At 41.5% G+C, this 18,207-nt stretch overlaps 1 protein-coding gene across 7 annotated transcripts in view; it reads left to right on the top strand.

Moving 5' to 3' along the window:
- PHYLLO (2-oxoglutarate decarboxylase/hydro-lyase/magnesium ion-binding protein) overlaps nt 1-18,207 on the top strand; it is a 309,033-nt gene that overhangs the window by 220,333 nt on the left and 70,493 nt on the right. For all 7 annotated transcript variants that reach the window (XM_087700941.1, XM_087700921.1, XM_087700906.1 and 4 more), the window contains 2 exons: nt 10,277-10,846; nt 10,942-11,166. In XM_087700941.1, the coding sequence (XP_087557067.1) occupies nt 10,277-10,846; nt 10,942-11,166 (795 nt within the window). The remainder of the gene's footprint in view (nt 1-10,276; nt 10,847-10,941; nt 11,167-18,207) is intronic.

Genomic DNA, 18,207 nt, shown 5'->3' on the forward strand with positions numbered 1-18,207 from the left:
ATCTGTCTTCTTTCCTTTTCCTTTCTCTTTCTTCCATTTGTAGCAATCACATTCAAAGTGACCCTTGTTGCCACAATGTTGACATTCAACATCTTTGCCACGTGATTTACTGCGTCCCTTGCTATCATATTTGCCCTTTTGCTGTGATCTGCCCCTAGTATGCAAAGCACTGGAAGACTTACTGGATGCATTGTTCTGCCGATTCATCTCTTCCATAAGTAGAGCGCTCTCTACATCAGCATACAAAAGGATCACATTAGAATTGCTCATAGCAGTCCTAAATGTATCCCAACTCTCTCATAGAGTTCAAAGCAAGAAAGTAGCCTTAAATTCCTCATCAATCATGAACTTCAAGGCAACCAGCTGGCTGAAAATGGAGTTAAACTCACTCAAGTAAGTAGACATTGCTGTACCTTCTTTTATACGCAAATCCATAAGCTTTTTCAGCCAATACTCTTTGTTTGCAGCACTCTTTTATGCATACAATTGTTCCAGTCTAGTCCATATAGCATATGCAGAATCCAAACCTTCAATGTTGAACAGCAAGTCATTAGAAATCGATAACTCTATGGTTGAGCGTGCAAGCTCATTTAACTCATCCCAATCGTCCTGTTCCATATCCGTAGGCTTTGCCCCTTTGGTTTTGATCAACTTTGCCTACCTCTTTTGCAACAAGATATTGTAGCACTGCTTTTGCCAAACTGCAAAGTTATGTGTGCCTTCAAGCTTCTTTATGTGCATCAGATTACTGCCGTCATTGCTGCGAGCCATGATTTTGAGCCCAAACATGGCAAAAAAACAGCAAATGTAGGCCCAAAACTGTCACCCAAGTGACCTAGGTACAAACAGGTACTAATCAATAATAAATCATCACACAGAAGCACAGATTTCAGATCTGCAATTAAATTTTCAAAAGCACCAAACCATGTGCTACAGCATTATCTAACTGATTACAACTGTTCCAAGGGCATATGCATCACATTACATGAGAAATCCCATATTTTAGCTGCAATTTCTGTTGTGTATGTACCCATGGGCATAAAATTTGACTGGAACGGTCAAAAAGCCCCAAAGTTTTTGTGCTCAAAGCATCAACCACACATTTGCATTTTCTCTGTCATGCATAGAACAGCCCAATTTTGCGAAAATAGAGAAATTTCAGCAAAACCCCTAAATTTTACCAAGTATTGATGTCCAAATTGCGTGGAATTCAACTTGCATGTACTTAAAATGACCAAATGCTGCATAGATTTTACCCAAACTGCAACAGTCCCAAATTGCACAGGGTCCAATGTGCATCAATGTCGAGAAATTGGGTAATTTTCATACCAATTTGCGCATGTACATGAAAAGCCCCAAATGTCGGGGACAAAATGTCACAAATTCCTAAAATTTCTGAGGCAAATTTGCTTGTCTTGCGTCACAATCCCCAAATCTGGGTAAAGCCCCAAATTTTATGGGTCCAATGTTGAGAAATTTCACTCAAATGAGCAAAATTTCAATAATTGTGGCAAAATTCCCAATTCAAATGCGCACAATGTCTGCAATTTGCCTCAATTTTGCATGAACAGTACTTAGTCTAGAGAAGCCCCAAATTTCTAGCACAAATCTGAGTTTTGAGCTTATGCGCACGAATGCCGGTTAGAGGAAGGGGAATTTCAAGAGTTTTTGTTTTTTTTTAAAGGGAAAAAAAGTTGGATGACGGGTCCGTTGACCCATTAAGGCTGACACTACCCGTTCACACCACATGGGTCCCGTCGGTCAACACATCGTTGCAGTCCTGTCGCGTAGAAACAGGCGCCTGTCAATAGCATGTGACACAGACACTGGCTAGCTCACCGTTGGTCATCAGCGCAGCCATAAAGTCGCCTGTCAGTCGTGTGGCTCCTGTCCATTAGCGCCACTAGTCTACTCTGTCTGACTGGCAACTGTCGCCTATTCGCGACCTATCGCACCCCGTCCAACAGTCCGTTGACTTGGACTTTATCAGTCCTATCGCCCACGATGCATGTAGCCCAACCTGCAACTCCAACTTTGCCGTTGGCTCCTACAAGACTGATGGAGTGTTAAGCATCTGGGCTTTGATACTAGTTTGTAGTGACGGGTTAGGCACGGAGATCAAGACAAACAGTTGTTACGCGTAGTGAGAGACAGAGAGAGAGTGTGAGATAGAGCAGAGTAGAGAGTGAGCACGTTTTTAGCTACAATGGCGAGAGAGTACCTTCAAGTTTTTAGATAGATATATATGTGTAAGTACAAGTGCTAAGGGTATGTTCACACTCAAGCACATTTGAAAGGCACGAGGCCTTTATTCCCAATACTATAGCAGATGCTTTTTTGTGTGGAAAGGATTCAGAGAAGCAACCGACTTCAAATGCTGAGCATGTTGTGCTACCCATGGAAGATATGGTGCTTGATGCTCCGTCACAGGATGCAACCCAGCCACCTAAAGTTTTGGATAAACGTAAACAACATGTTTCGGGTTTGGATTCCCGTGGCAATGACTGAGTAGAGGTACGTGCAAAAAAAGATAAAAGGTTTGATGCTGGCATGTGGCAGATACTGGGCCTAATGCTTCAGAAGATTCCATGCGCACTTATATGCGCAGGAAAGAAATGTTGTCTTCAGATCACACTGCTCATACTATGGTTTCTTCTACTCCCCGTAATCAGTCTACTAGGAAAGTATGTATGGATGGTCCAAAGGGCCCACCTGCTAAGTTGGCTTTTGATACTAGAGGTAATGTGATTATCCCATGGGATCGTCGTTATCCCTCTTCCATCCGGAAGACATTGGATATTCCTTCTACCTCTAAAGCTGGCCGTTAGAACTCTTTTGCCGTGTTAGCCAATTTTTTGGATGAGGGAGTTCTTGTCATTCTAGCAGAAAAGGCTAAATCGAGGCAAGTTGTGCCTCGTTCCTGATTTTCTTTTTGAATACACATGAAGATAGCCATGTGAAGTGTGCGAGGTATTTGTTATCGCCATAAGCAACATGCCATGTGGACTGTATTGCATGAGAATCAGTGGAATGTCTTGTGTGCTGTTGAGCACAAGAGTCACGGTGAAGCGGGAAAAGTTGTGGATTGCCATGGGTTTCGCTTGTTTTATGCAGGGACACATGCCATGCATTATTCCGGTGTGCTTATGATTGTACATGAGAAATATCAGCCTGTTCTTATTAAAAATGATGTACATGGCCGTTTTGTGGTAATTGAAGTTTTATTTGAATGAGAGATCTTATGGTTGCTAGGCCTCTATGCTCTGAATGACCCTTTGTCCCTCCAAGATCTTTGGAATACTTTGCAGACCTCCTTGTCACTTGGCAGATGGGGTTTTTTTATGGGGGATTATAATATGTGTGTTCATTCTTCACAGTCCACATCAGAGCATTCGGTGATGGACGCTCCAGAAAGTCGTATGTGAAATGCATTTGCTCTTGCTGTACTAAAGCAAGATCTCTAGTCTTGGCTACACCCTTCTTCTACACTGTTTACTTTCCATTCGGCGCAGTATGCAACTACATGGTCGCGGTTGGACCGCATGTATATCATGCAGGATGATGATTTTCTTCCTGAGATGCTAGAAATGAAAGTGTTGCAGCAATATGCCTTGTCGGACCATTTCCCTCTACAGCTTGAGATACTTCCAGAACCCATTGCACCTTTTAAGCAATTTCTGGATAGATTCCCTTTGCGTTTCAACTCGTCTTATTTGAAGCATTCAATCTTTCAGGGCTATATGCAGCAATTGATTGATAGATTTTTATTGGACTTCGCCTCTGAGGGCAATGCTTCTTTTAAACGATTGCTCTCTAATGTGCAGCGGGTTGTTCGGCAGTATGGGATCCATCATGCCTCACTTTGTCGGCGGCATCGACAATTTGCGGAGGACTTACTGGCTTTGGTTCGTTCTCTGCTGGTGGACACTCCAGATGATGTATATCTACTGTCACTGGCGATGCGTTTGGCTGATCTTATTAAAGAGTTTCACTTGAAATCTTATCAGCAGGCCAAATTGCAAAATTTGACTAAGAATTTGCAAGATAGTGCTTGTCAGACTCATAAGTTCTTTCAAGCTCTACATGCATCTTCTGCTCGAGAAAATATGACTAGACTCCAGGATCCAGAAGGTCGAATGGTCACTGATCCTCAGACTATTGTGAATATGTGCAGGAATTATTTTCTAGACCTTCTTGGTTCTACTCCTTCACCTTCTGACCAAGTTATTCATGCATGCTCAGTTTTCTATGATCTGGTCTGCAATCAGGTTCCACTTGATATGCAAACTAATTTGGAGACAGATATTTGTGAGGCGGAGGTTATGGATGTTTTGTTACACCTTCCCAAGGATAAAAGTCCTGGTTGGGATGGTCTCACCAATGAATTCTTTGAGATTTCTGCTACCCAACTGGTGAAACCATTGACAACTGTTTCAACAGGTATGGGAAACGGGGTTCATGTCTTCCTCATGGAAAGAATGTCTTATCAAACTGCTTCCAAAAGTTCCTTCGCCGTCTATGTTGAAACATTGGAGATCAATTTCTTTGATGGGTTCGATGTATAAAATCTTTTCCAAAGTGATGGTGAATCGGCTCCACAAGCATCTTACGGCCATTGTGCATCCTCTTCAATATGGTCTCATTAAGGGCCGAAACATTCTGCATAATATCTTAAATGTGCAAATGGCTATTGACTATGCAAGGCACTCTAATCAAGAAGTGGTATTAATTCAATTGGATTTGGAAAAGGCTTTTGATTATTTAGACTGGTCTTTCATTGCAGAACTTATGTCTACTATGGGCTCTGGTACTCAGATGTCCCACTTGATCTACACCATTAGTGCTGTGGCTTCTTCGCGAGTTATGCTAAATGGTGGTGTTACCTTAGCCATTTGTCCTTGCACGCTCTGTGAGACAGGGTTGCCCTTTGAGTCCTCTCTTCTTTGCCCTTGCGACTCATCCGGTTCTTGCGATGTTAATTAATGCTCAGAAATCTACACCTCTCTCTTGTACGGAGAATGATTCGCAGGCCTTGGGTGGCATGGAATTGTGATTTCTAGGAAAATATAACTAGACACTTGGGTTATCCTATTGGTGTGGATGTAGCTCCCCATACCTTGCTTGATTGAATGTCATCCCATATTCATGATCAGTTCATGTACTGGAAATCTCAAGGCGCCTCTTCATGTGACACGTAAAGTTGCTCAATGTTTCATGATCAGTATGATTTTGTTTTTTCCGCCATTACTTCCTTGGACTAAGAAGTCTCTTTTGGATTTGGTTCAGCCTATCTGATTCATGTTGTGGAAAAAGAAAGGGCATCATTTGGGCCAGGTGTGGATTTCATGACAACGTGTGACTACCCCTAAAAGGATTGGGGGAGTGGCTATGTTGGATGTTAATTTGCATATGGCTACTTTGAGGCTAGCTCTTTTGTAGGCACTATGTGTAGAGAGTCATCCATGGTTAGATATTGCAAAATTTTTCCTAGAAAGAACTGGCCTCTCCATGGTAGCACGATTATTCATGCTTCTTTGTAGCATGTGCTTAATTTCACAAGGCCTATTAAGGTCTCCTAGTCTTTTCTCCTTTCTCATTTGATTGCATCTTGGCAGGAGATGTTACGTTTTGCAGTTTGGTGCCCTCTTGATTTTCGTGAGGAGAATTCGCTACAAGGAGAAGTATTGGCTACCTCCAGGTTGTTGGATTGTCTCGATAAAGATTTGCAATGAGATCAGTTTAATGGGATGGCTTGTTTGGGATTGCAGATAGTCCTTGATGGTTTCATTCTTGGGCAGCCCCATCTTTATTCTTTCTAGCATATTCGTCAGCACTTTCATGTGCCTCGAGAATATCATGACATTTGGTCATCCATGCAGGACAAGATTTTGAGGTTCTCTCCTTTGCTTGTATTACAACCATTTTCTCCCTGGCGTGATTGGATGTTTGTGATTCCTAATGATTTCGAGAAAAGTTCGGCTAACCAAATATATCATCAGATGGTGGAGGCCAAGAGATGGGTCATTGGAAAGGCTAATGAATTAAGGCATATTCACGATAGCAAAAAGAAGTGGCAGGAAAGATTCATCCAGCTCTGGAAGTCGAAGGTTGCGTATCAGGGTAAAGTATTCATGTGGAGGCTGCTTATTCGGGGTCTTCCTTCTAGGGATGTGCTGCATGTCGGCAAGATCTCTACTGGGCGTTGTGTATTTTTCACTACATGTGATGAGACATTGCTTCATCACTTTGTCTCTTGCCCTTTTGCTAAATAGATTCGGAGTTTTGTTTCTTGTGTGTGGTCCTCGGCGACTTAGCACCGAATATCAGCTCATTGGTGGATTATGGGAAAGATGACCTCTATGTCCTCTTTGCATTCAAATTATTCTTGCCTCTTCCATTTCCTTAGATGAACAGCCTTGTGGCATATTTGGCGTACTCGGAATGCCTTTATTTTTTATTTATTATCGGTCATCCATGGTCATGCCGCCCGTGTTCATGGTTTAGTGTTATGGCAAATCTCCTCTATGGTGTCAGGTGATTAGGTTCTTCCTGACATTGTTGCTCCCTGGTTGGATATTGTTCGCTCCACACCAGTTGTCCTTTCTGTGTGATATTTCTATGTTAGAGCCTTGGTAGACTTTCATTTGTCTATTTTTTCTTTGTTGACCTGATGGTCTGATGTAACTGTGTTCTACTTAATTCAATTATTTTCACGAGAGAGAGTGTGTGTGTGTGTGTGTGTTAAGAATGATATTCACAGACGCGTCTTGGTGATCAAGATTGTGTTTGAAGAGCAGGTCTAATGGCTGGTTGGCCTTTGTACACCCAATGACTCATTGCATTGTCAGGCCCTATGGAGCCGTCTTTGAGATTCTTTGAGCCTGGGAAGACCATGTTTACTAATGGAGGATTTGAATGTGTGTGTTGACCCGTCCCAACCAACTTTGGAATACTTTCTGATGGATAACCCAAAAGGCAGGGTGTGGCACACCTTTGCCATTGGTCTTGGCTTTCTCCATTTTCTTCAGGATTTATGTGTCACTCACCTCAATACGTGGCCACGTGGTCTCGATTAGACTGCATTTATGCCGTGCATGGAGACTGCTTTTTACCAAAAATTTTGGAGATATGAGTCTTGCAGCACTATGTATTATCTAACCATTTTCCTTAGCAGCTTGACATTATTATGCAGCCGGTGGATGCTTTCACTGATCTCTTGGGTAGGCTGCCCCTAAGATTCAAAGTTGATATCCATGAGGGCAAAGTTATTGGTGTCTTATTGGACCTACCAAATGATAAAAATCCCGATTGGGATGCCTTCACCAATGAATTCTTCTGCACCACACACCCCTTTTGGAAAAACCTTTGGCTACCATGTGCCAACAGATTTGGGCGTCAGGAAACGTGTGTTTATCATGGAAAGACGGGCTGATCAAGCTTATTTCCAAAGTCCCCTCACAGTCCAAACATACCTAGTGGAGACCCATTTCATCGATGGAATCTATGTATAAGATCTTGGCGAAGGTGTTGGCTAACCGTCTCCAAAAACACTTGCTTGATCTTGTTCATCCTCACCAATATGGGTTTCATTGAGTGTAGAAATATTCTTCATAATATCCTCAATGCATAGATGGCCATAGACTATGCTTGGCAAACACAACAAGAGGTTGTTTTGGCACAACTGGACTCGGAAAAGGCCTTAGACTTGTTGGAATAGTCTTTTGTTGCAATTCTCATGGAAGTTACGGGTTTTGGACCTCACATGTCAAGGTTGATCCCCACCATCAATATGGGTGCCAGTCACCAGGTTTTTTTCCCTTGCACGATCAATTAGACAGGGTTGTCCTCTCAGCCCACTCCTCTTTGCACCTGCTACTCACACTATTCTTTCCGTGCTATCACATTTTGTGGATATGGGAAAGTTAGCTAGTCTTTCTCTACCTTTGTAGTGATAGTTTGTTGGCCAGGCATTGGCTAATGATACTTTCATGATTCTAAAAGATGATGCTTCTAATCTTCAGTCAACCGTGGATGTATGAGAGTTGTTTGGGAATACATTCGGCTTGCAAATCAATGCTACCAAATCTTCTCTTATTGCTTCCACAGCCTCTAGTTTGCCAGATTTAGTATGATAGGGTAAGTGTGTACAACACGGTGACATTGTAAGCGATCTTGGTTGCCCCTTGGGGCTTGATGTGTAGCCAAAAGTCTTACTGAAATGGATATCACTAAAATTGGAAGCCAAGTTTGTCTATTGGAAAGCTCAAGCTTGGCCATTCCATGTGCGTCTCAAAGTAGCCCAAACCATTATGCTTTCTATGCTCACCTATTTCTCGCCATTGCTGCCTTGGGGCAATGTTGCCTTGAAGGATCTCACCTGCCAATTTTGTTTTATGCTCTAGAAGAAGGATTTTGTGCAAGCCGGTTTATCTTGGATATTGTGGAGTCATGTTTGCACCCTAAAATTCATGGGACGTGGGGCTATTTAGGATGTGGGGACCCATATGACAGCCCTCCATTGGTCACTATTTCAGGCCCTCTGTATTCGTCAACAATCTTCGATCCTTATTGCTCGTGCTTTCCTTGAAGAACGGGTCCTTTGCAATGGCAAGACAAGGATTGAGGGTTCTTGGTGGCACGTCCTTAATGTTGAGGCTCACTTTTCTATATTTGTCTCGGGTCTTCTTAATCATTTGGTGTCTTCATGGAAAATCGTCCTTTCCAAGGTCTTCTGGCATCTAGTAAAAGACATACAGGCAGTTAATTCATTGCCAATGGAAATTCTAGCGGTCTCTCCGATTCTTTCATGGGAAGACAAATCGGAGGAGAGACCTAAATTTAATGGCATGGCATGCCTTGACCTTGGTGGCTGATGCCACTCTCTTTCCCAAAGGCACCATGATGTCCTTTTGCACAATTAGAAGAGTCTTTCGGGTACCGTGTGTCTATGGTGATCTCTAGGGCAAAGTTTTTGATCTCTTGCAGGACCAGTAGCCCTTTCTTGTTGTGGATTCTAGTTGCCCTTGGCAAGATTGCGATATTGCATGGCGTTTGACCCTTGAGTCCTCTTTAGTTAATCAGATCTATCATCTCATGATCAAAGACCGCACATGGATTACCACCAAAGCCAATTCTCTTTGGGGATTCCACAAATCTAAAGCTTGGGGGAAATAGACAATAATGGATGGATGGATGAATAAGACGCCATTCAAATGCAAGATATTCATTTGGAAAATGTTGGTGGGGGGGGGACTCCCTCTTGCGTTGGCCCTTCACTGCAGAGGTATATCTAATGGGAATTGTTTCTTTTGTAGCATTGCAGTGGATTCTTCCTGTCACATATTCATTTCTTGCCCTCATGCTCGAAAGATTTGAGCCCTTCTCTCGAATATTTGGTGTGCGGTGGTGGGCACATGGATGCATCCACTTGACAAGGTTTTTGGAAAAGCTAAATACAATGGTCAGCCTCAGTCTAACATGAAGATTATGTTTCACTTTTTCAGATTTTGGGGCTGCTGGCATATTTGGGTCACTCGCAATGGGTTCATTTTTAATGCAACCTCAGATTCAGCATCATGTTGCGAAACTTGAGGGTCTTCTCTAATGGCAGCTTGACCTTCTACAACATGCTGATATCTTGGTCAAAGATTATTTAGTCCCTTGGCATACGGCAAACTCCTCTGTTCCTTTGCTGTGACTTTGTATTTTATATGCACGATGGACTAGAGCCATCCCGCATCTTGTAATCTTTCAATCTTGTACTTGTATTTCTTTTTGTAATTAATACAATTACCTATTACAAAAGAAAAAAGGAGAGAGAGTGTGTGTGCGTGTGAGTTTCTTCTACTGCTTTGCCATGACTCTTGTACTTCCCTTATGATTAATATAATTGCCCCTTACGAAAAAAGAGAGTGTAATAGTTAGCATTTAATAGCTAGTAGTTAGCGCTTGTTAATAGTTGGTAGGAGTAAGTATTTGATAAGTATTCTCAACACAAACAGAGAGATAGTTAATTAAGAAATAGAAATAGGCAAAGGTCCTAGAGAAAAGAATGGTTTCATTGGCTTTGTATTTGATGTCAAGAATGCACTGTCCCAGTACCACATGCATAATGGCATTGAAACCTGCAAATTCTTTTGAGATGGTTTATTTCCATATTTCACCACAAATGGCAGATAGATGAACAACTGTTATGATGTGTGTGTTTTGCGTACATCAAATGGGCTTTAAACTATCAGTGCAAATTCCTGACATCATTCCTCTTTTTCTTTTACAGATAAAGCATTTTGGATCTTTTATTAGATATAATGTTAATCTTACACCTCCAATTGACTCTATACAATCAAGGTATGTTCTCACTTCAATAGATGCCGCTATATTTAGGGCATTTGGGAGCCCTGCTGGTCCGGTTCATATAAACATCCCATTCCGAGAACCTCTTGCTGAAACCCGTGAAAGTTGGAACTTGGAATGCCTTAATGGTCTGGAGCGGTGGGCTTCAGGGTCATTGCCATTCACCAAATATATAAAAGCCAACATGATTTTTACAAGAAGGCATCCATTCTCATCAATTGGTCAGCTGAAAGAGGTTGTAGAGCTGATTGAAGCTGCATCCAAGGGACTACTTATAATTGGTGGCCTTCATACAGCAGAGGAGGCTCGTGCAGTGTTGTGTTTGGCAGAGCATCTACAATGGCCTGTAGTAGCAGATATTTTGTCAGGTGTTCGTTCATGTCAGTCTGCATCAACAAATATTGGTGTGAAGGTTCATATGATAGATTACTTCGATCATGTGTTACTGAACACTACAGTGCACAGCTCGATAAAACCAGATATAGTGATTCAGGTACTATAAAGTTTTGGTTCTGAATCAGTTTCCTGCTATGTTTGACAGACTCTCAAGAAATACAGAAATGCTGAAATAAATCTTTACTTTCCCAGATAGGAAGCAGATTGACAAGTAAGCGGCTTGCAGCTTTCTTGGAGGCTTGCCACTTGGTTTCTTATGTTTTAGTTGAGGAGCATCCTTTTCGTCGCGATCCTTCTCATTTGCTGACACACAGGGTCCAAGCTTCTGTTGTAAACTTTGTCTCATATGTGGTATCATGTGTTGCCCAATCCCCGTCACATGAATATGCTGAACAACTTGGACTTCTCTCAAATGCGGTGAGCTTAAGTTGATTTCACTGTTTGGGAAAACTTGAAGTATGATTAGTTCGGTTCCATCCTCTTCTACAGTAAAGTTCAGAGTGAATTGAAGATTTTATAGGTACAAATTCAAAATATATCAAGAGTTTGGTAGTCATATTTGCCGCTATCCAAATTAATTTTCGTGCATTGTAAGTCTATTCAAGGATAATATTCAGGTTAAAGGTCTGTGAGCAGTTGGTCCAGTTTTTTGAGTGTGTTGCATGGAAGACAATATGATTATGATTGAGCCACAAGGGTGTGAAAGGGACTGATGGCAACAAATCTTGCCACAATGTATGCATCCTCAACCAGTTACATGCATTGACAGGATGTTCTGCCAGAAAATCAGCTTTTATACATTTCTAAACAACAAGGGACATGACTAATGGCAAATCTTACCAGAGTATATGCATGTGCAACGAGTTACATGCATTGAGTGGATGTTTTGCCAGAAAATCAGCTTTTCTATATGCCTAAGCAACAATGGACATATCATAAATATTGCTCTTCTGAATGTATCCCTAAGAGTTGCAAAAATCTGGTGGTGTCTATCGAAGGTACTGCAGAACATCTTTTGAATAATATTGTCTCTTTTTACCATGGAGACTTTGATTAACAAGGTGGAAAATACTAATGGGACAAGCTGATATCAGAACTTAACACTTCAGTGTGAGAAGAAAAATGCGGTCCCTCTAATTAGCCAGAGTCATAAGAATAATCCTGTTGGGAATGCTATTCAAGAGGAGATACCAAAAAAGAGAATTCAGACATCAAATATATGCATGAATAGAATGCAAATTCCTTTGGTAACCCTGAGGAGATCCAAATGTTATATGATGATAGAAGTTGTGTGCCAACACTACAGCCTTTAAGTATATGCATGGAGCATTGGCAGATTTCTTTGGCATAAAGGGACAGCCCTTCATTTACCCTCAGCTGTGCGTATTTAAAAGCAAGCATTCAGACCATTGACTATCACCTTGCTGACGGCATCCTTGGGGAAGTCAACTTGAAAGTACTCCTTTGCAAGATGCATACATCAATAAAAAGTGAACCAGAAATTGCATTAAGTAGAATAACTTGGAGGAACTTACATCTGGTCAAGAGGAGATAGGAGAATAAGTAGGTTCAATGTAGGAGTTGACACCAAAATGTTGGAGAGGAAGGAGTCTTGTCATCATGGATTGAACTGATGTGACATAAATAGAACAGTTTTGTGCAAACTAATCATACAGGATGAGTCAGAGCACATGAGGAGGAGAGATGCTTTTCTTAACATTTGAGCTGTAGGCACCTTCTTCCATGTGAAGTTACACATGGTTGGCATCACAGACTGCCTACTGAGCCCTTGTATTAGACCTCTTTTATTTAGTTTGTTGTATAATTAGAGTCCTATACAGCCTGCAGGGCCATTTTGCATCTGTACTTTACCTCGGGAAGTCTAGTTATGAGGTGTTTACTAAGATATATCTCTGTCCTACTAAAACAAAACAAATCATCTCAAAAGGTTCTTTTAAAGCCAGAGGTTTTCATGGACAAATAGGTGGAAAAAGGTTCATATTGTCATGGGGAGAGGGTTTTGTTTTTGCTTTTTTTGGGGGGAAGGGGGGATAAGAAAGGAAACCAAGTGGTTGTAAAATCTTCTGGTATGGCTTTTCCCTCTCCTTTGCATTTGTACCAATACCATTTATTGAGACGAGGAGAAATCAAGTTTCACTGCAAACTACCAGACTGCTGTGTGACATACCTACATTTGAAAGCAGCCAACATATTTGATTTTTCTTCATTGTCTTTGACATTGACATTCTTTTCTACTTGTCCCCATTTGTTACCCCGTTTGTAAAAAGGTATCTGGGTAAGGCATCAATGCCCTACAAGGGCACTATCCATGTGAACCCTACTGCACAAGTATGCCCCTTTTAACATTCCCTTTTCATAGCATTGTGTTTTGTGATCTGGGCACTTGGATGGATAAAAGGCCGCAATGTGGGCATCTATCCAAGCAAAAACCATGCATCATGTAGCATGTTTTGCTCTTAGCTCACTGAGTGGAGAGTTATGGCCTTGTTTACTCTTCGATCCCGAGCAGTTATCCCACAGTTTGCAGCATATCATTGTCATCAACACCCTTGATGATGGTCTTACACTATGTTCTTACCTTTGCTTAAAAAACTAAATTAAAATAAAGACCCACATGAGTGTTCCATCACCTTTGCAATAGTGAGAGGCACTTGAACAAGTCCTTTGCAGCACCTTGGGGTGATGTATCATGAGGACATGTGTTTTTAATGCTTAGCTTTGGCATTATTAAGTTGTGCACATGTGAAATGCAAGTCAATTAAGTGACAGTGAGACCTTAGTGACCTTTATGATCGGTGGGTGACATTGGCAAAAATTGTACAAAGTTACAAGTACTTATGGGTCTAGGCCATCAATTGGGCCCATTAAATGTCCAGTGGTGACATTAGAGGGACTTGGCATTAATTAAGAAATTAATGCTAAGTCCAAGGCCGATTAATTTTGGGGCACTAAATGTCCCACGGGGGTTAGCATATGTGAATGGGCACTAGCCGTTAATTAATATTCAGAAATTAAATTAATTTGAATAGAGGTTAGTACAATTAATGTGAATGGGCCCATTCTCAAATTATTCCAGCCCGCATGCAAGAGGTTGTGACCCAATCTGAGCCCGGATTGTTGTACTTTCAAGAGGCTGATTGTGCCCAAGCAGTGCTAGTCGTTTATGACATAGCCCATTGAATTGAATTTTAAGAGGGATCAGCCGGTATCTTTTTGTACTTCAAATGAGAGCAATATTGTTAAGGAAATACCGCAAGGGGTACTGGTTATTGGGGCCAATTGGGTGTCAGTTGTCCAAGATCAAGGGGGAAAAGTGTATATTTTCAGATTTGCATATTCAATGCTTGCTGTAATTTGAGTCAAATCAGGTTTATACCACCCTTTCCAAGAAGGCTGGTTTCATGATGTCTTCATTTCTCTAGGATGAACCTCTTGGGCAACTCAAAATAAGATTCTCAACACTAGCAATCCTTGTGTGCCCTTTGGCAGCCCTTTGTGGCACCTATGGTCAATGGCTTGATCTCTTTGGGGTGGGATCTTTTGGGTTGATAATGAAGCATACTTCTCATCTCCCTTAGGAACCCTTGTTGGGCATTAAGAGGGTGTGTCACTCTACCTTTGGCACTAGCTAAATTCCTTGAGCTCTTGTACAAGCTCAAAAAGAAGTCCCAGTTAAATAAAATTTGACTATAGAATTTTGGTAGGACAACTGGATCAGAAAGCTCTATAAAAGGGACTCTTGGTATTGACACATTGATATGTACCATCTCATATTCAGTGCCAACTCTTCATCTTCATCCCTTGCCTAATCCTCTCATTGCCGTCACCATAGGCTACTGCCATGTTGCTGCCTTGGACCATTGTTTAGATTTCTAGGACTTCATTGCTGCTGTCACCATAATTTGACAGCTATGTTTTTGAGGGTTTGCTGCCTCCAGAGTCTTCCCTTGCTGTTGGTTAGTCTTTTGGATGCTGCATTTTACTGCCAGCCATTGGCCTGTGCATCATTGTCCTGCTCCCTAGAACTGTTGTGTTTGGCATCCATTCCAGCTTTGTTTGCCTTAGCTTCTTCCTCAGATTTTGGATTTGAGCATTGGTGTTTACTGCACTTGGGATCCATTGAGGTACATCACTTTCATCCATCCCTCATCTCGCTCGCACAATAGACAATGACTGTTGGACACCCCTATGCTTCTTGAGAATTTGTTGTTAGAAAACTTGCATACTGAGTTTTTGCCAACATTGTCTGTTCTCTTTCGTTTTCATTTGGGATTTTCCTTGAGTTCACGTATGAGATGTTTCCATACACTTTGTGTGTTTTCTCTGCAAATACACATGTATGCCAAGAATTGTCTTTCATTCTAGTCTTTTCCCTTGCCTTTAGGTGTCAACTTATCATAAGGAAGAGACTCTAGAAAATGATTACCCATGGAGCAAATACCCTTGTTGGGTCCAATTTCAAAAGTCAACCCTTTGTATTCTATACATCCCACTAGAACCTGCTACACAGTTTGCAGACAATCCTGTACGCATATCAGCTTGCATGCCTCCTAGCATCCTTATCCATATCTCTCTCTACATCCGAAGTTGCACTCTAGTGTTAAAATGTCTTTGGATACCCCTACTAATCCAAGGAGCACCTCCATAAGGCATGCCTCTAGCCATGGCCTGAAGGACAACCTTTCCACTAATCTAACTTGGATGCCAAATTTTATAAATTTATTCAGAGGAGGATCATGTGCCCCTCAATAGACCAAAACCGCATTAGAAATTGCACTCTGTGCCCTCTTCTTTTTCTTCTTCTTGTGATTTGCTAAGGCTTTAAATGTTTCAATGAATATTGTATCTTTTGCTAAGTCTAGCATTGCATTCAAGACACGGGCATTACTATTTTCACTTTAAACATGTGTTCTATAATTTATAGTTTTTTTTTTTAATCAAGTTATTTTGTTGGTACTAATATCACAGCATACTGCCATATTTTATCATGCTTTACCATATTGTACCTTTCGTATTTGACAAACATGCTTGCAAGTGCTGTAGCAATATTCCTTGTTTGATCATTTTCCTTTGCAGCTTGACCTACTTGCACCCCCTTTTGTGCAATTTTTGGGACAGCTCCCTTTGCATTTCAATTCACCTTATTGAAGCATCCAGTCTTGAATGATTATATGGGGAAGTTGATTGACAGGTTTTTACTTGATTTTCCCTCTCGTGGCAATGACTCTTTTAAGCAATTGGTCCATAATGTGTAGACCATCGCCCAACATTATGGTATTTGTCTTGCTTTCCTTTGCAAGGAGCATTGGTAGGCTGCTGAAGCAATGCTGGCCTTTGTTGCTCTTTGCTCCTTGATTCCCTGAATGACCCGTTTTTGCTTCCATTGGCTACAAGTCTAGTGAATCTCATTCTATAATTCCAGTTGAGATCATATCAGCAAGCCAAATCACAAAGTTTGATTGAAAGTTTACAAGATGCTCCATGTCAATCTCATGAATTCTCTCAAGAATCGCATATCACTCTTGCTCGTGAAAATATGATTAGACTTCATCATGCAGAAGAGTCTAGATGGTTACAGATCCACAATCCATTGTGATATGTGCAGAGATTAGTTTTAGACCTTATTGGTTCTTCATCTCCTTTTATTGAGCAGATCATCCTAGCCTATTTGTCTTTCAATGCCTCTATCAGGGATTAGGTGTTGCCAAACATTCATATTGGTTTAGATAGTGATATTCGGGAAGCAGAGGTCATGGATGTTTTGTTTTTTTTTTTGCAAGTAAAATGTGGCTGATTATATTACTCAAAAAAATTGATTACAACAGAGTGATCATCCTCAACAGACTAGCTAGAGCTAATGCAAAGTCATAAATACATCATGTTTACAAGCCTCTCAAGGTGTTCTGGGGGGGATAGGGGCAAGAAGCCATGGAGGGGGGTGTATCGCCATCTGGGGCTGCCTACCTACATCATGAAAAACAGGTCCTAGCCGCCCCAAGTGCACATGAAATGACAACGAAGCTCCTGACGAGCCTTGGACTCGCCCTGCACCTAATCCCATCGGCCGCAGAGGGAGTGGATGATGGAGGTCCAAAGCTCTGCTAAGGTCGCTTGTAGTGAAAGTCCCTCTCCGCCAAAAGCCTCCTGACACCGCGCCTTCTAGATATGCCATCCAATAAGACTCCCTATGATCTCCCATACCTCAGAGCGGTCTGCTGTGGGCTCCAATACATGGCGGATGGGTAGAGCCTCCAAACCGACCACTGCGCTAAGGTTAAAAGTCCGGATTGGGATGACTTGACTAATGGATTCTTTGAGGCTTTTGCTATTAGTTTGGCAAAACCATTGAGAATAGATTTGGGAGATTGGGATCATGCTTGCATCATGGAAGGTGGGAGTTATCAAGTTGATTTCGAAAGTGCCCTCATCCTCAATGCTTAAAACATTGACAACCCATTTCTTTGACGGAGTCTATCTATAAAATCTTCTCTAAAGTGATGGCTAATTGCCTCCATAATCATCTTCTTGGCATTGTGCACCTCAATCAGTATGGATTTATTAAGGGTAGGAATATCTTGAACAATGTATTGAATGTTCAAATGGGCATCGACTATGCTAAGCATTCTAAGCAGGAAGTCGTGCTTGTTTAGTTGGATCTTGGAAAGTCTTTTGATTACTTGGATTGGTCTTTTGTGGCAAAGCTTATGCATGTTATGGGTTTTGGTCTGCACATCTCCCATCTAATATACACTATCAAGATAGACGCCACTTCACAGGTCATGTTGAATGGTGGGGTCACTAAGCCATTCATTCTTGCAAGCTCGATCAGACAAGGCTGCCTTTGAGCCCCCTTGTTCTTCGCCTTGTGACCCATCGAGTCTTCTTGATGTTATCTGATTTGGTGGACACGTTACAAGTGACTCGTCTTTCTCTTTCTTTTGGCCAATATTTTATTGGCCAATCATTGGCAGATGACACTTTCATGATTCTCAAAGCAGAATGAGATGACCTCCACAAGGCATTGGATGTGTGGAATCTTTTTGGACAATTTTTTGGTCTTCATATTTATTCTACCAAATCTTCCCTTATTAATTGTACTGAATCGGATTTTCAGTCCTTGCAATGGCAAGGTATGGTGATTTCTTGTGTTACTAGTGCGGTATTTGGGCTATCCCTTGGGTGTTGATGTTTAGCCCAAGCAATTGTTGCAATGGATTTCCCACACATTGGGTGCCAAGTTTCTTTACTAGAAATTGAAATCTAGGCCTTTCAATGTGCACCTCAAAGTGGCACAGTCCATCATGCTACCTACACTCACTTATTTTGTGCCGCTTTTGCCATGGACTATCTCTACCTTGAAGAAAATTACTAGACACATTCATTTTATACAATGAAAAATGACTTTTTGCACACTGGTATGTCTTGGATCTCTTGGAG

The sequence above is a fragment of the Lygodium microphyllum genome, chromosome 2 (assembly GCF_053477565.2).
Source record: "Lygodium microphyllum isolate KBCC chromosome 2, Lygodium_microphyllum_v1.1.10, whole genome shotgun sequence".
In the NCBI taxonomy this organism is placed as follows: Eukaryota; Viridiplantae; Streptophyta; class Polypodiopsida; order Schizaeales; family Lygodiaceae; genus Lygodium; species Lygodium microphyllum.